This window comes from Chenopodium quinoa, unplaced genomic scaffold (assembly GCF_001683475.1).
Source record: "Chenopodium quinoa cultivar QQ74 unplaced genomic scaffold, ASM168347v1, whole genome shotgun sequence".
Lineage (NCBI taxonomy): Eukaryota > Viridiplantae > Streptophyta > Magnoliopsida > Caryophyllales > Amaranthaceae > Chenopodium > Chenopodium quinoa.
Genome location: NW_018744702.1, coordinates 512,371 through 537,241, shown reverse-complemented (window position 1 = coordinate 537,241; position 24,871 = coordinate 512,371). Strand labels below are relative to the sequence as shown.

At 34.8% G+C, this 24,871-nt stretch overlaps 1 protein-coding gene across 1 annotated transcript; it reads right to left on the bottom strand.

The window, feature by feature from the left end:
- Positions 1 to 681: 681 nt before the first annotated feature.
- On the bottom strand, positions 682 to 4,266 carry LOC110702761 (cytochrome P450 72A15-like). The gene is made up of 5 exons (XM_021880499.1): positions 3,881 to 4,266; positions 2,300 to 2,517; positions 1,964 to 2,208; positions 1,483 to 1,879; positions 682 to 1,349 (listed from the first exon to the last, which is right to left on the bottom strand). The coding sequence occupies exons 1-5, from the start codon at positions 4,149 to 4,151 to the stop codon at positions 909 to 911; spliced, it is 1,572 nt and encodes a 523-aa protein (XP_021736191.1). The 5' UTR covers positions 4,152 to 4,266; the 3' UTR covers positions 682 to 908.
- Between the last annotated feature and the right edge of the window lie 20,605 nt (positions 4,267 to 24,871).

Genomic DNA, 24,871 nt, shown 5'->3' with positions numbered 1-24,871 from the left:
TAAAATCGGAGAAAAAGCTAGAGTAAGGAAATGCTCACCGTTAAACTGTACATAGTGGTGATTGGCTTGGTCCCCAACAACAATGTTAAATGGTCTTTTCCTTACCACTAAACCAACACTTGACAATTAAGATGAAATGCTTGAAAGATTCAACCTTTGTACAAGGATTCTTTAGAGATAGTTGCAAGTGTTTTAGATTGAAGAGAAAATGAGATATTAAGACGTAAACATAAAAACAAAAATATAACTGATTACATTCTAGTTTGAATTAGGGTTGTTCATCGGTCCAACACCGGACCGGACCGACCTGAATGGGACCGAAGACAGAAAATTAGAATTGAATCGAAAACTGGTCCGATTAAGATAGGCCCAAACCCGGACCGGACCAAAAAAATGAATTCGAGACCCGAAGATCAGACCGATTAATTTGGCCCGGTCCGGTCCGGGGTGATCCGGTCCATTTTTAAAGTCCGGACCGATTTATGAACACCCCTAGTTTGAATAACTAGTTATGAGTATTTTTGTACCCAAACTGGACTGGAAATCTAGAATCTTCTAAAATTTAATGGATTGTGAACCGAAGTTGAATTCATCGGACGATTCAGTTCAAGTCCATATTCATGTCTAGATTTATGTGTGTACAACTGCAAACCCCTACCCATGAGTGGCAATGATCCTCCCTTTGATCCATAGAACTAATTTTTCAATTGAGATATGAACTCGAGCTGCAAATGCTGGCAGTACGCTGCACGTACTATGTATGAAAACCATAATTACATGAATAGAGCATTAGATCCTAGATGACAATTATATTTTGAGCTTGTAATATGACTACTACTTTATTTACCACAGCTGCATAAGTACCATAATTTAAGTGTACATATCTTTCCTAACTCTGTAAATACCAATTAATCACAACCTTCAAGCCGGTGTAAAATCACATGAGCACCATGTTGGGGCTGAAGAGTTATAACTGTGGTAGGAGCATGGGTATAGAACGGCGACAACTCAAAACTGAATCGCTGCAAAATCATGGACACCGCCATTTTAGCTTCTGCAATTGCAAAGTTTTGCCCGATACAGATTCGTGGGCCCCAACCAAAGGGAAAGAATGATATATTCCCCTTGGTTGCCTTTGCAATCCCTTCTGAAAATCTTTCTGGTTTAAATTCATTTGCATCATCTCCCCAGAGTCTGGGATCACGGTGTGTATTCATTATTGAAAGACTAATCATAGCACCACGAGGGACCAATATGTTTCCAAGTTTCATGTCACCTTGATATATCCTTCGGGATGTTGATGTCACAGGAGGGTATAATCTCAGCACCTCATATAGTATCATAGTCACCTATAACAGAAACAAATACAATTAATTCGCGGGAAAAAAAAAAAAAAATTGCATCTCTTTAGTTTAGGCCTAGTATTTGACGTTTTCAATTCTTAAAGAGTAATTTAACAGAGTTGAATTTATAAGCACTTACTATCTTTAAATGGTTTAACCCATCAAAATCTGGTTGATTCTTTCCAAATGTCGCCTGCACTTCTTCTCTTGCTCGTGTTTGCCAATCTTGATGCTTGCTCAACGCAATCATTGTCCATACCAGCAAAACCGAGGTGGTCTCTTGGCCAGCAAAGTAGAAGAGTTTGCACTCATCAATCATATCCTGAAGACTCATAGCTTGCTGTTGCTTGTGACTTCCAAGACTTTGAGTTTGAGACGCTTTTGAGTTGGAATCCATCAATATTCCCAATAAGTCATCCTTAGGAGCTTCACCTGCCTCCATTGCGTTCTTCCTCTTGTCAATGATTCCCATCAATAAATTTTGTATATCAGAGTTCATTTGTTTCATCTTCCTGTTGGTCTTTGTCGGCACATACCTAAGATGGGTATGATTTTCAATGCAATGCACCAATATGCAAAAAAAATCCAAGTGCAATAAAGCTTAATCTTAACTAACTTACCTCCATCCAGGGATATAAACTGACTGAAAAAGGCGTATTGTAATTTGTGTCTGCTCCTTTAAAAGTTCGAATATCCTTCTTCCTTCCTTATAGCTACTGCCAAATGCAGCTCGAGATATAACATCCGCAGATAGGCTGGTAAGGAATGGCCACACATCTACCTCAGCGGATCCTGTTCCAGACACTAACTTCTCCCATTCGCTGACCATTTCAATAACACTGTCCCCAAATGCTGGAAGCATAAGCTACAAAAAATGAAAGTAACTTGCAGTGAGTTGTTACCAATACTATCAAAATCTTTTTATAATTCTGTACTATTATTGGTCAGTTATATACCTTAAGCTTTTCCATATGAAAAGCCGGGTTGATCAACTTTCTGTGTTTAGCCCATTTCTCACCCTCATAGCCTACCAGTCCAGGAACAAGCAATCCAACAAGTGGGTTCAATTTTGCCTTTTGAAACTCGTTCATCCTATTGAAGGCATCTCTTATAAGCGCAGGTTCTGCAATATTTATAACTGGTATAGGCCCTAGCCATGTCCAAGAATTTTCACCTGCAATTATCCCAATATTTAAGCTGAATATAACAAGATTTTCAACATTCACAATGAAATTCCTTCTTTGAGGAACATCAGAACATAACTGATAGTCCCCTCAATATTCGAAAACACATACATACATAATTAGATTATATATGACATACACTACGAATAAACCAACTAGAAGTTATATCCTTATTCCATTGTTATTGCATTTCCTCCACCTTTGTAAACAATTTCAGATAAAATGTTCTTCAGCCATATGAAATTAGAAAAGGGAACTAAACTTCCGTAGTTCCGTATATACACTTCATTTCTCTTACCCATTTCATATCTAAAAAATGTAAAAGTGAACCACCAAATCTCCTTCCCTTCATTAGTTCGATCTTTCCTCCTTCCAAACACACACCATAATGTATTGCATTTCTCGCATTATTGTGCACCCTTCGTCCCAATATACCTTACTCGATTCTTTGGACATGTTGGCCAACAGATAACTATGTCTATATCATCAATTATCATTACCTTACCAAAAATTAATATGTTTAAAAGTTAAAACAAATACAAAGACTAGTCCTCTCTATAATATCAATTCATTTATATTATATATTAGAAAACATGTGATCAAAATTAGCATATAAATTGTGCAAAAGTATACATGCAAAATTGTTCTTTAATGTAGTCCAATGAATTTCTTTGTTTGATAAATTTAATTTTTCACTATCAAATAGGCTACGCTAACTCAAACTCTTGAAACACTTTCCACATTTGATTTTGGTTCATTTACCTTATAAAGGTTCATTTACTCTATAAATAAAATGTACTAAGACAAGTAATTTCCCAATATATGTATCTTCATTTGAAGATTATCAATTCATCGAATAATGGTCAAATTATCAATAATTGCTGAGTTATAAATAGCTAGGCCAAGAGCAATTATTGAGAATTTAATCATTTTTCAGCCTTGCACATATTTGTTTGAAAAAATTAGAACAAATCACTATTTTCAGGTAATTTTTTTGTAACTACTTACCCATGATCTTTCAAAAAAAAAAACTACTTTGCCATGACCAATACCACTACTCTACAGTGGTACTCTTCTTTTACTAAAAAGTCACATTGTAGACAAGATTTTATCACGAGTTTACATGCCACTTCGATAACATCTAACTTAAAAAAATAAAATAAAATAGAAAAAAAAGACCACTAACTAAAAAAGTAAAAAATAAAAAAATCAATAGCACTTATTCAAAAAAAGGCAAACAAAATGATTGATTAAGCGACAAAATCGGTACTTAAAACAGAGAAAAGCGTGCAAATCAATAATTTATTTCTGATATTAGAATAGAGTAAAAATAGAAAAAACAAATTAACTAACCATATTTTTTGATATGTTGTTGAAGAAATGGCAAAACACGATCAACAAATTCATGAGTAAAAGGAATAGGTTTTTCTCTTGCTTCTTGACGCATTCTGAAGGTTTCTTTTAAATCACCATACAAAAATTTGTATGAATTTCCTTTCAAACCCTGTTTTCTGAGACACTTTTCCATCTTTTTGGGATTAAACCATAACCAATTCAAGGTTTTCCAAGCCCATGTTAGAATTACACTACAAAAAATTGCTATAAAAATATACCCAATTTTCATTTTTGATGGATTTTTCTATTTAAATTCTAAGAGAAAATGGAATTGTAGGCGTTTTATATAGGGTGGAGGATAGAATGACGGTAAACGTGTAACTGGATGGACCACTTGGAATATCTTGGGCTTTTTATTTTTCCAAATTGTCTGTTTTAATGCAATTTTAGCCTTATTTTAATATACAAGACTAGATAACCACGAAATTAAGTATTAAAATATCTTTTGTTATGCAAAATGTAAGTTGAGTGGTAGAGGTAGAGGTAGAGGTCTCTACGACACTCTAGATTTTAATGGGAGGGTATATACTACGACAGGCAATAAAGATAATGATCGGTAAGTTCAGATAAGACATATACGGATTTAATAAATTCGATTTTTAGTACTCCGTATATAATGAAAAGGTATATTGATAAATTTATATAAGATAAGTACGGATAAAACAAGATATTTGAATTGCAAGGGAAGAGTACACTTTAGCAATTACATTTCATCCAAGTGAAGAGTACACTCTAGTAATCACAGTCCACCTTAATCAACTTTTTAGCTTTTTTTAAGTTTCTGTTAAATAATTTCCTCCAACCTTTTTTTTTTTTAATTTTATTTTAACCATCTATTTACCTTTCGAAATAAATACATCAAATTGTAATACGAGTTTTAAAAATGATACTCCTTTCGTTTCATAATGTTAGTTCCATATACAATTTTGGGCGTTTCAAAAAAATCTACCCATATTAAATATATTTCATTTATAACATGATTTTTTTTTTGAACTAATTGGTTGTGGATTGATGACATAACTCTAAGTTAAAAAATAATTTCCTAAAATTATGCAATTATGACTTGTGTTTTCCTAATAAAAAAATCAAAAAAAAGTTAAATAAGCTAAACTAAGGCCTTGTTCTCTTCACCTTAAAAAAATAATATTAAGTAAAAATAATTTCAGTTCAGTAAAAATAAGTTCAGTTCAGTAAAATTAATTTCAGTTCAGTAAAAATAATTTCAGTTCAGTAAAAATAAGTTCAGTTCAGTAAAATTCAGTTTCCTTAAAGAAGAATTATAATAGAAAATCAGTTAAAACAATTTCAGTTCAGTAAAAATAATTTAAGTTCAGTAAAAATAATTTCAGTTCAGTAAAATTAAGTTCAGTTCAGTAAAATTAAGTTCAGTTCAGTAAAAATAATTTCAGTTCAGCAAAATTAAGGTGAATCAAACAGGGCCTAATTATGAATTATGTTGTACTTTAATTTTAGATTCCAAATATATTTCTTTTCTCTTTTTATGTGATTGATTCCATATGGAACTAACATTATGAAACGAATCTATTATTTTTTTACTACTGTATTTTTTTTGAATGATACAGATGAAACATCTAGTATATTTTAAGAATTTTTTTTAAAAAAAAAATAATAAAATTGCAATATTTTTTTTATGCAAAATAAAATTGCAATTTGTGACCATTTTATATTGATGAAGTTCCAATATTATTAACCATGTACTTCGTATTATATTAATTTTAAATGTAGATGGTTTGGCATTAATTAGGGCTTGTTCACATTTACTGAACAGAGCTTAACTGAACTGAACTGAACTGATTGGAGCTGAACTGAACTGAACTGATTGGAGCTGGAACTGAACTGAACTGGACTGAATTGAGCTGATATGAATATTTTATGAGAGAAGAAAATTAAGAGATGAACTGAATTGAACTGATTGGAGTTGAACTGAACTGATTAACTGAACTAAACTGAACTGAAATTAAGTAAATGTGAACAGGCCCTTAGTCGATTGTGCTATAATAGAAAGGTTCTAAAAGAAAATTCTAAATGGCACAAAAAGGTAAATCCATCACTTCAAAAGAAAATCTAAATCTAAAATATATATGTAAAGTAAGCATTTTTCGGGAGCAATTGGTGCGCCACATAAAAAGAGGTATTATTTTATCCAATGAAAAATTAGTTTAATAATTTATTTTAGAATAAAAAAATTTACTTGCTACTTAAGTAAAAGTGACAAATAAAATTTAAGAATTTCGACACATAGGTAAATACAACGAATAATTAATAATTAAAATTTAAATTATTTTTAAAAAACTAATAATTATCTTCTTTCAAAAAAAAATAAATATTTCTTTTTACATGGATGCAAATTTTTTATCGCAAAATCTTTAATCTCTCCCTAGCAAATATTATAAAAGTTTGATTTTAATAATGTACTCATCAAGACGAATAAAACTAAATCTCATTTAACTTATTCCCCATAATCTTATACATGGCCGGCCATTAGGGTGTGCAGCATGAGCTGCCGCACAGGGCTCAACTTTGGTTGGGGCCTCAGATCATTAAAAATATATAAGTAATATATGTTGTAAAATTATTCATGTACATTACTAATGGCTTAGTGGTTTCATGAGCTCTACCATCTTCACTTGCAAGAGGTCCTTGGTTTAATTCTCTTTAAAGTCTTTTTTTTACAAAAATGTATTTTTTTTTCTTGTTTACAAAATGTATTTAATGTCTATACTTATTTAATGTTTACTATTTCCAAAATCATTAATGCATTTCTTTTTCTACCATATATAATAAATGACTAAACTCTATTTACAAAATATTTCATTTTTTATAATTACAAACTTTATATATTCCGTATTTGTGAAGAACAACGATTTTGTTTCTTGTATTAAAAAATAGGAAAATGGTATACATAGCCCTTAGGGCTACATATAAGCATTAAATTTACGCTTGAAAATCGTAAAAAGTTAAGAAATCATCAAAATATAAACACTAATAACACTGATTTACGCGTGTTTTTGTCATGAATTCCTAATTTTGTACAATTTCCAAAAGTATATTTAATACTTATATATAGCCCTTAGGGCTACATGTAACATTACCCTAAAAAAATATATCGTGAGTAGAGAAAATTCATAAGCCAAATTTTATATTCTATTTTTACACAGGGCCTCCAAAAAGGTTGGGACGACCCTAATCTTTTATTGTTAAAAGATTATAAATGAGACTAACATTTCAAACAGAATGAGTATATTAAAAAAATACATAGGCAAAAGACTTATCTTAATCAATAAAAAAAACGAGATTTGTCATTTTTTTTAATTAAAAATTTAAATTGACATATTAGAAAAGTTAATTAATTAGGTTTGAGATTTATATTCAAGCTTTACATAAAATAAATAAAACAACAAAAGATAACTTTAGTTTTAAAATTAAAAAAAATATCTTATGATATTAGGAATTTTCCTTAAATCTAATGAATGATCTTCATAAATATACAAAATTTTAAATTAAATAAAATGATTTACTAGAAATGTGCATCGCACGGACTTACATCTAGTTATAAATATATGTATACAACAAAGTATGCAATATGTATCATCACTTTAATATAAAATAAAAACAAATAATCAATTTAAATAATGTAGTATTGTTAAAAACCATTTGGCCTTAATTTTTCTTGGAAAAATTGCTCCCATTAATATGAACTTTGCCTCGTCTGCCCAAATTAATCCCAACTTTCGTTTATTATCTATCACTCCCTACTTTAGGGGGTATTAATTTCTATTACACCCAAATGACTTAAAACCGGCTGAAGAGGTAAATTTTGCTGACTTGTGATTAGTTGTACACGTGTCACGTAATGATTGGTTAAAATTTCAAAAAAAAAAAAAAAAAGATTAAAAAAAAAAACAAAACCTTCCCCACGACACCAACAGCCCGCCCCACCCACCCACGGCCACAAACACCTTCCCCCGGAGCATCGACCACCGCCCAGACCCCATTTCCCTAGTGTCGGTACCACGTCCACCACCCACCCTCCTATGCTCCTTCACTCTCCACGACCACAACCACAGCCCCATGTTTTTCCTCTCGCGCACCAAAACCGGGGAAAAGAAATCGGGGAAAGAAAAGGGGGCGAAATATGACGAGTAAACGGGTGGAATTCGACGGGGAAAGGGATGGGTAGGCGGAATCCGGCAGGGAAGGGGAGAAAACGACGGTAAATAGGGTGAAAACGGCGGGGGAACTGGGGAAGTGAGATGTGTGGTCGTGGTGCTGCGGTTGTGTGGTGGTGCGTGGCTGGAGCGTTGTGGTTGTCGTGGTACTGCGGGGCTCAAGGGGGCGAAAACGACTGGCTGTTTTCGGTGGTTTAGGGTGGTTGGTGGGCCAGTTTCCGGCGAGTTTGGAGGCTGGGGTTAGGGTTCTGATGGATTAGGGGGTGGGGATAGGGTGGCTGGTATTTTGGTTTTAGTTTTTTTTTTTTTTTTTTTAATTTTATTTGGATCTATCAAGTGTGGACACGTGTCTAGGTAACCTGCAATATCAGGTTAGATTACCTGTTGGGTGCAATAGAAATTAATACCCCCTAAAGTTGGGAGTGATAGATAATAAACGAAAGTTGGGATCAATTTGGGCAGACGAGGCAAAGTTCAGATTAATGGGAGCAATTTTTCCTATTTTCTTTTTTTTACTCCCTCCATTTTGTAATAACTGCAACACTTTTCTTTTACATCCGTTTCATATTAATTGCAACACTTCTATATTTGATAAAAATCTACTACTTCGTATTATTTTATACGAAGTAATTTTTTCTCTGCCACTAATCCCACTTTTACAAATATTTTATTATTTGTTTTTTCATACCAACCCCACTTATTATTATTATTATTATTATTATTATTATTATTATTATTATTATTATTATTATTATTATTATTTCTCTCTTCTATTAACAATAATCTATATTATAATTTTTTTATTTTAGACCAGTGTTGCAATTAATACGAAACGGAGGGTTTAATCAACAAATATCCTATTCCCTAAGAATCTAAGATGGCAACATGTTATGAAAGAAGGATTAGAAAATTGTGCACATGAAAACATGAAGTCACCGATGATGATATGTAAATCTGGCTATATATGGACACAACTATACAAGCTGGCATTACTGGTATGTGATATGTCATGCGTTACGCCACTACCACGCCTTGTCGTTAATTAGAGCTACCCCATTGACCATTGATGCTGTTCCCTTTTAAACGTTACTCGTACATAGCTAACTTCTTCCATTTTTTTTACATCCTATGTTCCCAATTCCATTAAATTGACACATTGCAATTGGACATAAATTTAAGAAATAGTTAAAATAGTGCAATGAGTCATTTTAAAGTAAAGTTTGTGTCTGTTCAAAAAAAAAAAAAATTAAAAAAAAAAAATAAAAATAAAAATGTGAAATATGTAAGTTGGGGTGGGGATTATTTAATTTTAATACTACCTTTGCTTTTTAAATGCTAATTAGATTTTGGTCCGCACGATGTCTTGGCAGTGGCGGAGCCAGAATTTCTAAGTGAGGGGGGCCAAGATTATACTTACGTATTACATTTACTTTAAAAAAAAAAAATTGTTAGCTACAAGATTTGATCCCTTGATAATTTGCATACTATCACATGGAAAAAACCAACTCCTCTAAACCAAAATTAATGACAATTAAGAGCAAATTTAATTGATATCTTGAGCCAAGGGGGAGGCCAAGGCCCCCGCTAGTCCCCCCTTGGCTCCGGCCCTGTGTCTTGGGTCATTATATGTATTAAAATGAGTTTTTATAATAAAAATTACGTGACGAAATAAAAATATAGATTAAATTTGTAACATTTACTTCAGTATTCTAAAATTATTAGTTTACTTTGTTTTATCTTAAAAAATACAACTCATATTTTGAGTTTTTTTTTTTTTTTTTTTTTTTTTTTTTTGAAACAAATCAATTCAGTAATCGAAAGTCATATGACATCTACAAATTTAATCTAAATCAACAAATACATAAAATCGAATCATAAGGGTTTCCTTCATCAAAGCTACGATCATTGAATAAATCTTGCATTGTAGTATATTTCTCGCACACATCGCTAAAATATACAGCTTTTTCGGAGAGACGGTCTAACGATTTGTTTTAGCGGTAAGGATAATTTTTATCTAATTCACTCGAACGGCTTGCGATCTCGGACAACTTTTTACCAACGACTCGATAATAGGGAAAAAAATGATTACCTTTTTAATTAACCATAACACATAAAAAAACCCTAAACAAATAACAAAACTAATAAAAACTAATGACTCCACCATAGAGAGACACTCCACCACCACAAAGAGACGGACGAATATCTATTATTCATGTAGATTTATTTAAAGATGAAGAAAATTAAGGGAAAAGAGTCGGAAATAGTCTAATATCCGAAAAAATTAGATTATTTTCGACCTAAATGACCAAGAATTTGAAAAAAAAAAACCTAGAAGAGGGGAGGAGAGGCGAGAGTTTGTATTTTGAGTTGTATATTTAAATTAGTAATAGATATAGGTTATATGTATGAGCAAATTAAAGAAATGATATTAATTTTTATTATTATAGATTGTTGTTATATATACATGTATAAAATTAAACAATATTACATATTCAAGTTTATGAATATGATTAACACTTTTTAACAAAATAATGTGGTTCTTGAAGATAAAAGACGTGTCACTGGAATAGAAAAAAAAAATAAAGCTTCAGCTTAAAAAGTTCAATAAATGAAAGGAAAAATTAGAAAATAACACCATAAAATTATCACGATTTTAGTTATAACACCACAAATATTTATTATTTTATCATAATGCCACAAAAAAAAAAATGGTTTCACCACCACTTAACTTTGCCATCCAAAAAAACCGTTAAGTGAGCCCTACCCAATACACGTGTTAATCAACTATTGGATTAAAAAAAATTGAAAAAAAAAAAAAAAAAAGAAAAATCCTAAACTCCTAACCCAGCCACCACCCCACCACCGGCGCCGGTCCCTACCGCCGTCAGCCGTCATCCCAACCCAGCCACCATCGTTGTCTCCCTGACCTGAAACCGCTGCCTAAACACCCAACCCCAGCCCAAACCAGCCCACCCTCTATCTCGTCATTTCCCTGACCCACGAACCATGAACCACGATCCAACAAACCCCAACGCAGGCTAGCCGAGTAGTCGACAGCAGCACATCAACCCATCTCCGTCGCCAAATCGCCGAAACCCCGACTCCTCTCACCCTCACCTGAAACTCCTACCATGAAAACCAAATCAGGGCTGGTTTTGGGGTATGGTTGGGTTGGTTTCAACGGATGAGGGTGGTCGACTATCTGGTTTCGTGGGTTGAGGGTGGTTTTCTAGGATTGGGTGATGGCGGTGGAAGCTGGGTCGGGGTAACGGCGGTGGAAGCTGGGTTGGGGTGACGGCGGTAGGGCCTGAGTTAGGGTAACAATGGTGGGGGCTGGGTTGGGGTGACGGCGGTGGCTGGGTTAAGATTTAGAGATTTTTCTTTTTTTTTTTTTTAATTTTCCTTTTCTCTTTTTTTTTTGTTTTTTTTTAATCCAATAAATTTATAACACATGAACAGTGTAGGACCTATTACCGATTTTTGGATGGAAAAGTTAAGTGGTGGTGAAATCAAATTTTTGGGTTTTTTGTTGGTGTTATATTAAAAGTTTTAAAATTTGTGGTGTTAAAATCAAATTTTTGTGATTTTTGTGGTGTTATTTTCTAAATGAAATTAGATTAATTTTTGTTATTATAAATTGTTTTTTTTTTTTTAAACACAAATAGGAGATATTTATATTAAGTGGCTAAAGCCATAGCTGCAATTACCAGCATCACATAATTTGTACATTGAAAATGGATGCTAACCAAAAGAAGGCCTAAGAAATAGGCTAAAACTACCAAGCCACTATACATTAAACCTTGTAGATCAGTCCCCCTAACTTGCAGTACCCCAAAATACAAATTCAGCCATCACAAAAGATACCCAGTAACCTACAGGGACATAGCAGTAGTAATTGCTGATGCATCAACATCATTCCTTGAAGCAGCAACAATATTACCAGTAATTGCAGCAGAAACTTGACCCAGCTCAGATTCATAGATGGCTCTCACACATTCTGGAATTAGGTAGTGTATTTTGTATCCTACAGCCATATCCTTTCCATAAGCTGCTAACTTGTGAGCTAAGATATTTTTCTCCTTAGGCACATGAGTAATTACAGCCACTTCAAAACGATTAAGGATCGCAGCCACGTCACAAACCGCTGCAGCTAATTCATGATGAGAATAAGCTAGGACCAGTAGTAAGCAACGTTGTTCTCAAAGATTCTGCGTCAGTTTCAAGTTCCACCTTTTTAATCTTCAGATCACTTGCAATTGATAAACCATCATTTAAGGCATATAACTCCGCAGCTAGAGGAGATATTGCCGAATACTTACAAGAGAAGCCCACGTACCAAGTGCCATCTGAACGTCTCAGAACACCTCCCCCAGATGAGATAGCAGAGTTCATCTATGCCCCATCAGTGTTGATTTTGATATAGCCAGCCTTTGGTGCTTCCCAGTTCATGGATGAAGAACATCCAATCTTGCCTTTGCCTTTATTCTTCCTATGATCAACTTGGGAAATAGTATAATTGAATTGATAGTCCACTAAAAATTTTGTGAATAAAGAAAGTGAGTTTACTTTCTTATTCTCAAACACCATGTCATTTCTTTGTAACTAAATATGCCATAAACCTGTTACAAAAATAATTTTCCATATTTTATTCAATCCCAAATTATAATTCAACCAGTCTTTCCAATCTGCATTCTTGAATAAATGGAAATCAAAGTTGTGTGGTATGTAGACTCTAGCAAATATATCATTCCATAGAATTGAAGAAATAAAACAATCTCTAAACAAATGAATGTGTAGCTCATTGTATAAATTACATCGTGAACAAACAGGAGAAATAAGAGGCATATAACAAGAGAGAGTTTTTGCCACAGGTAAGATACAATGAGCACAATTCCAAGTCATCATTTTGTACTTTAAAGGAACTTGTATTTTCCACAATGGTTTCCATGATTTCAAATTTTTCGAAGGAGAACAAGAATATTTTAACAGAAAATGGTAAGCTAACTTTATAGTGAAAATTCCAGATTTCCTAAATCCCAAGTAATAAAATCCTCCATATCATGAATGTTTGACAGAGGAGTTGCTTTGATCATTGTAATTATATATGGAGGTAAAAGATGCTCAACATTCCTTATATACCAACATCCATTCCTGATTATATTAGCCACACTCCAATGTCCCTTAGAATTTGGGACCTCTACATTCATGATAGTATACAAGGGAGCCTTTCCCACCAAATGATGATACCAAAGAGATGTTGTTCTCCCATTGCCAATACCCACCCTTAAACCCGAAGCCAATAACTGTCTACCTTTCAAAATGTCTTTCCGAATTCGTGACTGTGATGAATTAGCATTACAGTCAAAGAGAGCACTATGCCTCAGGTATTTTTCATTTAAAATTCTAACCCAAAGTTTATCAGGATTAGTGAGCATAGTCCACCCTAATTTAGCCATGAAAGCAATATTCCACAATTTAAGCCTTCTAATCCCTAGCCCTCCAATCTCCGTAGGTTTACAAACATTATTATAAATTGTTAGATATATATACATGCATAAAATTGAACATTAAATCTTTAAGTATATTAATGTGATTACAGGCCTATTCCGTTTACCTTATTTTTTTCTTATTTAGGGTATAATAAGTTCAGATAAGTTAAATTCAGGAAAAATAAGTTATAATAAGGGTTTACAACTCAATTACAAATTACAACTAAAATAATAAGTTTTGATAAGGTTTAATAAGTTCAAGTAAATTCAGATAAATATAAGATAAGTTAAGTTCGGATAACTGAAAATTAATTGAATTGAACACACCTTAACTATATTTAACAAAACATTTTAGACATAAGATGTTCTATTAGAGTAGTTGTTGACATTAAAGTATATATAATGAGCATGAGGTCATGTGTTCTAACATTAATTCTATCAATTCATCATTTTTGTTTAATGAATAATAGTAATCTTATATGACAAACGTTTTAGATGTAAGATGTTCCATTAGAGTAGTTGATATTAAAGTATATATAATGAGCATGAGGTCATGTGTTCTAATATTAATGCTATCAATTCATCATTTTTGTTTAATGAATAATATAATCTTATACGACAGGCGTCACATCATCCGTCTAGTTATTATGACACGTGGTGAGCTTATGTCTTCCCATTTTCAATATATATATATATATATATATATATATATATATTTTCATATTTGTCAAGACACAACTTTGACCATTAATATCTTTTATTAAATATAGTAAAACGATTTAAAAAAAAGTTAGTTTATAATTATATATTAGATTAAATTAAAAAAAGTTTAAAATGACATATAAAAGTGCAAAACCTCAAGTAAAGCTTTAGAAAATAGAAGGGAGTATAAACCTTAAAATTTGTGGACAGAAAAACAATTAAATATTAATAGGCCCTTGCCATTTTCAGAAATCTGCCAATTATTAAAGAATGATCAAAACGGAACATGCATGAAGGTCAATTGTTTAGAAATGGGAGGAGTATCAAGTTTGCCAATGGTTTTTTTTTTGGTGTTTAGTTTGCCAATGCATAAGTGTAATGATATTAACATATACGTTATACAAGTTTAAAATTAGTCAACATTAATGGATGCCACTACCAATCTCTGTTGTTGGTGGTGGTGAAGGGTGGTTTTGACGGCGGCGTTGATTGTTGGTTGTGTGAGTCTAGGTTAAAGATGAGAGAGAACATAAAAAATAATTAGGATTTAAAGAGAGAGAGTTAAAAAATTTAAATAGTTTTATTATTATTTTTGAAAATGTATGTACTTACTCTATTTTTAAATATTTGCTTCACTTTTCATTTTCGGCCGTTTTGAAATACTTGCTCCATTTCCTATTTACAAAGCGTTTACAATATTTAATTTTTATTCTCAACTAGTGGACCTGTAGACAACTAAAAACGTCTCCCCAAAACCAAACCCGATGATGAACACCTTTCACCGCCATTATTGGTCGAGTTGAGCATTTAATCTTTGGAGTACTTAAATCCATGTTCTATCCAATACATTTCATAAACCAATTCATTTCCTAGGTCATTTCCCTAAACCATAACTTGTTATCCACTTTTCGTGTCCACATCGCAAAACCGAGAGAAATTGATTTTTTGGTCTTGTAATTTGATCCGATTATTATTTGGTTCGATAGGCCTTGAAATAAGCTTTCAAACCATATATCATAAGCCCGAGTCCGAGCTATAATGAAAAAGATATTTGCAAAACACTAAATTCGGCCCAAAACCGACACCCTTCCACTAAAACAGCCATATCTTAAAATCTAAAAATTATTTTGACCTGATTCCAATTGGGTTGGAAAGAAGACTTGATAATATTTCCAATGATATATATATATATATATGCCTTATTCCAAAATACGGATCAAAAGTTATGATGATTTTAAAACCGGGTAAAAAACTAGAATCACCGCGCAGTGCAAAAGCACCGTGTCACGAGAGTGTGCCCCGTCTGACGGTGCCTGGCGCCGTGTCACGGTACCAAACATCGTGTCACTGTACTATTTTCAATGCTTTTTCGCATCAAATTCCACCGTGGCACGGTACCTGTTTCCGTGACACGGTACTGAACACCGTGTCACGATGCTTTTTCCGTGTAATTTCCGCGTTTTCCCATACCGTGACACGGTGTACTGTACCATGCCACAGTGGACACTGCTGTGTCACGGTACGTGTGCCGTGTCACGGAATTTTCTCGTGTCTTTTCCACGTAAACCCTTCACGCGCTTTCACTTCCAGTAGGTCAAATATGTCCCGCGTCACTCCAATTTTTCCCACGTCACGGGATTTTCCCTTGTCTTGATGGTGCCTTCCCCCGTTTGACGATGCCTGGCACCGTGTCACGGTGTTCTCTGCCGTGTCGCGGTGTTAATTTTAGGGGTTTTTTTTTATCTTTTTAGGGTTCCTTGTGTTCCCTCTGTTCATTTTCCCTATAAATAAGACCCTCATTTCTGCAGTTCGGGGCATCAAATCCTTCTCTCTTTCTCTCTTTTACACCCAAAAATAATTCTCTTCTCTTTCTCTCATATTCTAAGCTTCAAACCTATAGTCCTAATTATACAATTCTTCCCTTAAACATTCCAAGGAGTCCATACTTAACCCGAGGTTCCGTCCTTAAACGAAGGCGTGAAAGGTACAAATAATTAAATGAGGGTTTGGACCAATTCAAATCTACATTTATTTAATTTAATTTTCATTCAATTTATATTTTTTTATTGAAGTTACTAACAATTTATTCATGATGTAGCAATTTTAAGGAACGCGCGGAATGTGAGTAATTAATTAATTAATTTACTTATTTTATTTAATATTGCTAGTATAATTATTATTATTATTTGATTTGACTAACATTTTTATTTTTAAATTGCTTCCAATATTTTTTTTATTGTTATAATGATCACCATATTGCATGTTTAAAGGGAATATGTAATTGAAAATCACGTCTAATAAGATAATTTGGACAACCGGTTTAGGATCCTTGTTAATCTTATTATTTAATCAAGTGATCACAAATATTTTAGAATTATATGTTGCATTAATATTCAACCAATTTAGCTTAATAATAGTTTGGAGCAAAATGAATCTTTGTTTGCATGTCTTTGAGATCGCAGTAATCACTTTTCACAATAAGAATCGAGTAGAGGCCAATACAGGCGAATGTGACTCCATGATTCACTTTGTACCATCATCCCCGATCCTCCTTTTGTGGCTCCGAATCATATGGAGTTAGTAATCTCATGGATTATGAATGGGTGTAACCTTCACGGGCCAATCGTTGTCCCTTAATCGTGGTTGCCTTTGATGATTCGTGAACAATTTACAAGTTCCTTAAAAACTTGTTGGCGACTCCCTACTTTCTTTGTCCCTAATCATATACGTCAATTCCCACTTCCTATGAGTGCCAAGCATATTCACAACATGCGTTTACGTAAGCGCACTTCGAGTGACGCCTACAATTTGGCGACTCCACTGGGGAGGATTCTTGGTTATTTATTGATTTGAGTGATCGGTATTTAATTAAGATGAGTGGATGAGACTTGAAAGATTCTTGAAAATATTCCAGTGATTAAATTGGCATTTTTACATATGCATAGACGTTTTAACGTCATATCTCAGGTCTGCCCCGTAGGAAAAATTGGATATATTGGTCGTGAACTAAGAAAACAGAGGCACGGTCAGATTTCCTGACTGCCGCGCCACGGAAGAGCTTGCCGTGTCACGGCGCTGGGCACCATCAAGCGGTGTTTGGCACCGTGACACGGTGGATTATGCCATGTCACGGGAATTTTCGAAATCTTTCCAGTGGCTTTATTTCTCTTCTCACAATGAGCTTCCTTTGATTTTTCTAAAAAAACGTGTCTGTTCTACATACGTCTTAGCCCCAGGGGTTTTAAGCTCTATCAACCTGTAGACACCCATTTGTGTCTCCCCAAAACCAAACCTAGTGATGAATACCTTTCACGTCAAATCATAATCGAATGAAGTGAAAGTGTGGAAAGTTTAGTGTTGCGGATAGTTTTAATTTCTTTTCTCTTCTCTCTGTTTTTGAAAACTTATTTTGAGAAAACAGCCAATCCAATTTGGTTGGTCCATGATATGGGTCCAATAGTAGTGTAGTTGGATGGGGCTTGACAAGAGCTTTCCAACGATATATTATAAACCCAATTCCGATGAATATTGAGTAAGTTATGGCCAATTTACTAAACTGGGCCCGGTTTGAGCCTTATATACTGCCCAATGATCTAGGAGAGGGTCTAATATAGATTTATCATTCCTAATGTAATTAGGAACGGTTTTAGTCTTCTAGATTCTTATAGAAGATTCTTTTCATTCCTAATTCAATTAGCATTGATAAATTGACTTTTGTTGACTTTTCAGAGTTTTAATTAAAATTAAAGAGCATTTTTGAGGAAGATACGATTTTATCCTCCTGTACGGCAATTTTTATCTGATTTTAAGAAAACGCGTGAATTTCCAGGTCAGCGCCAAACGCCAGCTGTAGCGCCTGGCGCTAGCCTTGGCGCTTGGCGCCAGGGTCAGCGTCTGGCGCCAATAGCTAGTGTTGGCGCCAACCTTGTTTCATGTGCGCCAGACTCTGTTTTGATAATTTTATCTTTTTGGCTGATTTTCTTTATAAATAACGTCGTAAAAACTCCGTTTTCATTCATTCACAATCATCAATTCTCTATCATTCTCTTCAATAATCATTCACCAACTCTCATCAAGATTCTCTTGATTACTCTCTCTCTCTCTTTTTAAACTAGCTTTTCTCAAATACAAAATTCCGCATTCATTAGATCTAGAAACACCTAGCCATATTCAAAGTTGCCTTCGCCCTAGACGTGAAAGGTTTAATTTCTGAGGGTTTGGTCCCAAATCTCTCTTTCCATTATTTAATTTAATTGTTTGATTATTATTTTTCTTGAAGTTACTAACGTGTGTATTTTGTTATTAGAAAGAGGTACGAGGCATCAAAGTAAGTACTTTAAAGGTTTTTATTAATGTTATTATGTAAAAATCATGTTTATATTGTTATTTGATTCCTAGTATCATGTCTATGGTAACTTTAATATCAAGTATGATTAAAAGTATGATGCTTCCTATGTTATTCCTAATATTTATGATTGTTAGTATCATGTTAGTGTTAAAGATTTGATTTTTGATGTTTAGTGACGTGCTAGGGTTTGTTATTAATCTTGTTAGTATCATGCCTAGGATCTTGCTATGCTTTAACATGATTATTATTATTATTATTATTAATATGATTGTTATTATGATGATTATTGTTTTGATCATTATTGTGATTATTCTTTATGATTTATGATTATAATTTTTATAATTATTGTTATGATGATTATTTTCAATTATAAATGTTATTATGATTATTTATTATGTTGCTTGCATTATTTATTGTTATTGCTTGATCACGCCTTTTATGCATGTTTAAAGGGAATTGGTATTTGTAATCACGCTTAATAAGATAATTAATAATCTTGTTAGGGTTAATTTGATTATAATTCAAGTGATCGCCAATAATAGTTTTATTTGTGCATTAATGTTCAACCAACATAGATTAATAGGTTTAGGGTTAATCCTATTGATTGCATGTTAGTCAGAAAGCGCACATGAATACGATCAGAATAAAGTAGAGGCCTATTATTAGGGCAGGTTCAATCTCTTTTAGGTTGGATTTGTACCTTCATCCCCGAACCCTATTTGGTTCAAGACCTTATGGAGTTGACGATCTCTTGGATCGTTTAGACGGTTTACAAGTTCCTAAAACTTGGTGGCGACTCTTTTGCTCTATCTTCTTCCCTTTTGGACGCCACCGTACTTTAGTGTATGATCACAGTGGGGTTCAAGCTAGGGGGTTAATGCTTGAAAATATTCCCTACAGTTTTTGGCGACTCCGTTTGGGAGGATTTCTATTTTAATTCCTGAATTCGTTTCGGCAATGATTTAGAATGAGTGGATGAGACTCGAAACGTTCTAAGTATTTCGTGTGCGTAATTTTGATTAACATTATTGTCATATGCATAAAAAAAGATCTCATTGGAAAGACCATCCGTAATGAGTTAAAAACATAGGATTTTACATGTAGGAAATTTGAAAAATATCTTTCACAACTAGGACCAAAATAACACTACGTGAAACTGGAAAATTTTATCGTGCACAGAAAGCTGATGAGGCATGTAGAAATTAGCGTCAGCGACCAGAGGGTTGGCGCCATATTTTAACTGTAGCGCCAGACGTTAGCATTGGCGCCAGGCGCTATAGCTAAAATTTGGTGCCAAGCTCTGTTTGCTGGCGCCAAATTCTTCCAATACCAAGCCAAAAATATGCGTTCTAATTTCGACCAGTTTTTCGTATTGTTTGCTCGATCCTACTTCCTGATTGAATTTTTTTTTCTCACTTTTCTGAAACCCATATGTGTTGTACATATGGACATAACCCTCTGGGAATTCATGCTCCATCTACCTGATTGAATGCTCTGAGCAACAAAGGGTACATCCGAGAATGTTGAATTCACCAAACCATGGAAACGAGTTTTTCTAAAATTCACGGTTAGGCTTCCGCGCGGTGCATCTGGACAATTAACCATGGACCCTCTTTGACTAACCCATATCCCGAACTTTAGAGAACTAAAGCCATGGTTAGGTTGCAAACTCATTGCATCATATTGTGCCTACTTGACTAATTGTGCATTATTTGTTGTGCATATATTCTATGTTTTCTTAATCGTTTGTTTAACTTGTGTTAAGATTAATTAAATTAATGACTTAAAGAACTTTGCCTAATTAATTAATTAATTTGAGTCAATAAAGTCTAATATTTTAATCAGAATAGGCATACCCCTGTTGATTAATAACACCGAAAACAGTCCCAGATTGAAGCTCCAGCATTAACGCCAAAGTCTGGACTGTAGCGCCACTTTGTGGAGTGTGGCGCCTAGCGACTGATCTGTCGTTTGGCGCTACGCTACACAGTGCGACGCCAGTCCTGTCGTTTTGCCGACAGTTCGGATTATTAGTCGATCATCACCTAGTGTCTAATTAATCAGTTTACTAATTAATTCGGTTAAATTTCGCTGTCAGTAGAGCCAAACGAGTTTTGAAATGCATTAGGGGTTTCACTTTCGTTGACTTTCTCTCTTCCTCCTCTTCTCCATGGTTAATCGATTTTGATCGGTTTCTTCATCAATTTTGAGCTTAGATGGCTAAGAAGAAGAAGCAGAACAACTCTACACCCCAATTAGTACAGCATAGAAGTTCTACTGATGAAATTTTACAGAATTTGCGAAACTCAAGTACAACTTTTGTTCCAAGCCCGATTCAGGAGGTAGACGAGCTTGTCACTCCGGCGCCGACACTGGTCAATCCGGCCTGTGGTTCTATTCCCCGGAGTGATGCTGAAATTATTGCCCTATTTGCTGAAGCCATTGCTAGACCAACATCTTCAAATTTCAATAAAACAGTACCTAGGGTTTCTGGGTCTACTGTTCCATTGGATGCTGAAGCGGCTGCTCATCGATCTGAACCAGCTATTCCTTATTCTCACTCTGTAACTCCCCCGGAACAGAACTCACACAAGGTTGGTGAAGATCGAAGCTCATTCTCTGGGAAGTTAGCTGCTAAGGGAGCTCCCCTGTTCTTCGTTGCTCCGGTTGTTCAGAATGGGAAGCAAGTTGCTCAACATAAGGAATCTGAACTTTTGGAAGGTAATAGGATATGGTCTAATGCTTTAGTTTTTTATGTTGTTGGTCATTACCCTACTATTGCTGCTGTTCGTCGTTTCATAGTTCAACAATGGCATGATGTGAAAAAACCAGAAATTTTTTGGCATGACGATGGGTATTTTATCATTAATTGTTGCTCAGTTAGTGATAAGGATACTATTCTTTGCTCTGGTCCGCATATGTTCATGGGAAAACCAGCAATCATTAAACCTTAGAGTCCTAAATTTGAATTTGGTGCTGAGATTTTGAGAACTATTCCTTTATGGGTTAAGTTCCCAAACTTACCTTTAAATTGCTGGGGTCCTGAAACTCTTAGTCGTATTGGTAGTTTTCTTGGTGTACCAATTAGCTCTGATGAATGTACTACAAGACAACTAAGAGTTTCTTTTGCTAGAGTTCTAATAGAAATTGATGTTACCAAGCCATTGCCTAACTCTATGTTTGTGGAAAGCCCCTCGAAGGAAACTATGGAACTTAAGGTATTTTATGAATGGACTCCACCCTTTTGCTCTAAGTGTAATTAAGTGGGCCATGATTGTTCTGTTAAAGTGCCATCAGCTCCTAAGAATTCGGTGGCTGCAGCTCCCAAGCAGTCAGTAAATGCAGCTCCTAAAGTGCAGCAAGTCTGGGTTGCTAAGCCTAGTCAAGCTCCTCCTGTTGTTGATGTTTATGCTTCTGTTCATGGGCAACCTATTATCACCCCACAGGTTCATACTTCTCAAAACTCAGATGAGGGGTGGAGAATAGTTGGAAGGAAGACAAAAATCCAGCAAACTAGGGTTAATCAGCCTGCTTCTACCTCTAATGCTTTTGTTTCTCTATTTGCAAATGAAATGGATGTTGCAGGTGGTTTCACGATAAATCCAAGCGGGGGTGAGGTTAATCCCCCTTTGGTGTCATGATTTACTCTATTTGGAATGTCAGGGGCCTGAATCACCTTGGCAAAGTTGCCTCTGTAAGGAGGTTGCTTCATTCTCATTCAGTTGATGTTATTGGTCTTCTTGAAACAAAAATCAAATAAAAAAATGTTCTCACTTACCAGAAGAAGTTTGGCTCTTCTTGGCTTTGGATGTGCAATTATGATCATTCTCCTAAAGGGACGATTTGGCTTGGTTGGAATGCAGATAGAGTAACTGTCAATGTCTTGAAGATTCATGAAAAATTTATTCATTATAGTGTCTCTTCTAAGGATCTTTCTACTCAAATTGATCTCACTGTTGTCTATGGGCTTTACTCTATTCATGATAGGCTTCCTATGTGGGAAGGAATTAGGAACATCTCTATTCAGCATTCTCCATGGCTCTGTGCTGGTGATTTTAACTCTGTTCTTCATACTTCAGATAGGCTTCATGGTTCTGATGTCACTGATTATGAGATTAGATATTTCCAGAGTTTGTTTGATGATTTGGACCTCACTGAGGTTAAGAGCAAATGAGCTTTTTACTCTTGGTCAAATAAGGCTCACATTGGTCCTAGAACTCTCTCTAGGATTGATAGAGTCTTTGGTAACCAAGCTTGGCTGGCCTCTCATGGGCATATTGAGACTGTCTATCTTCCCCCTTCCTTATCTGATCACAGTCCTATTCTGTTGGATATTTGTCCATCTCCTGCTGGGAGAGGTAGACCTTTTAGGTTTTTAAACTGCATTGCTGATCATCCTGATTTCCTTGATACTGTTTCTCAGGCTTGGTGTTCTAGTGGTTCTGTTTGGCAGAAGCTTAATTATGTGAAGTCTAGTATCAAGTCTCTTAATAGCAAGCAGTTTGGCAACATTGAGGAGAAGATTGATCAAGCTAATGTTGAGCTTGCTGGAATTCAAAACTTAATGGCTCAGACTCTTGATGATTTGGATTTATATGTTAAAGATCTGATGCTATTAAGGTTGTCAAACACTGGAATGATATTCAAGAAAGCATCTTCAAACAAAAATCTAGGATCAACTAGATTAAGCTTGGAGATGGCAATTCTCATTACTTTTTCTCCGTGATGAAACAGAATTGACTCCATCTTTGACTCTAACCAGGTTTTTCTTAAGGATCCGGATGCTATTTCTCATGAAATTATCTCCTTCTATAAGTCTCTTTTAGGGACTCAGGCTCCTTGGCTTCCTGCTGTTGACCTTGTTACTTTGAGGAGGGGTAAACAACTTAGCTATGTGGCTCAGAGCTATCTCATTCAGCCTGTCTCTCATGCTGAAATTGATGCTGCTCTTAAGGGAATTGATAGCACTAAAGCTCCTGGTATTGATGGCTTTGACTCTTTTTTCTATAAGAGAGCTTGGCATATTGTGAAAGATGATATTTATGCTAGTGTTATTGATTTCTTTACTAAAGGGACCTTGCCTAAGCAATGGAATTGCACAACTGTCACTCTTGTTCCTAAAATCCCTAATTCTTCTCATGTTAAGGATTTAGGCCAATAGCTTGTTTCACTATGGTTTATAAGCTCATTTCTAAGGTCATAACTGGTAGACTTGCTGCTATCATTAGTGAGGTCATTGATGATGCTCAAGCAGGTTTCATTCCAGGCAAGCTCATTGGTGACAATATCCTTCTTGCAATTGAGTTGATCAAAGGCTATGATCACAATTTTATTTCACCTAGATGCATGGTTAAGGTGGATTTGAAGAAAGCCTATGATTCAGTTGAGCGAGGATTCTTGATTACTGTTATGCAGGAGCTTGGTTTTCCTCATAGATTTATTAGCTGGATCTGGACTTGTCTTACTTCTGTCTCTTATTCTATTCTTATCAATGGTTTTCCTGCCCCTCCTTTTGAAGCTAAGAAAGGTTTAAGACAAGGTGACCCTATGTCTCCCTTTCTTTTTGCTATTGGTATGGAATACCTTTCCAGGTGCCTTGATGAGCTTAGGTTAACTCCTGATTTTAACTTTCATCCTAGATGTGAGAAGTTAAACCTAACTCACATGATGTTTGCTGATGATCTATTGTTGTTTTCTGGAGCTGATAGTGTTTCTGTTAAGCTTCTCTTCCAAGCTTTCTTGAAATTTTCTGGTGCTTCAGGGCTTTATGCTAATCTTGATAAAAGTGAAGTCTACTTTGGAGGAGTTTCTGTTGATGTTCAGTCAGAGCTGAAAGAGCTTCTTGGTGTTTCTCAAGGTTCTATTCCTTTTAGATATCTTGGGTTCCCTCTCTCTTCTAAGAAGCTTACTATTTCTCAGTGTAGGCCTTTGGTGGAGAAGGTGACTGCTAGAATCCAAGGGTGGATGGCTAAACACTTGTCCTATGCTGGGAGGCTTCAGTTGGTGAAGAGTGTGTTGTTTGGTATTCAGACATATTGGGCGCAAATCTTTATCTTGCCAAAGAAAATTCTAAAAGAGATCGAGGCTAGATTCAGATGCTTTCTTTGGACTGGATCCTCTGCCCCTGCTAAGAAATCTTTGGTTGCTTGGAATTACGTCTGTCTTCTTAAAGTCTGTGGTGGCTGGAACTTTCTTTCTCTTCCTGAGTGGAATAAAGCAG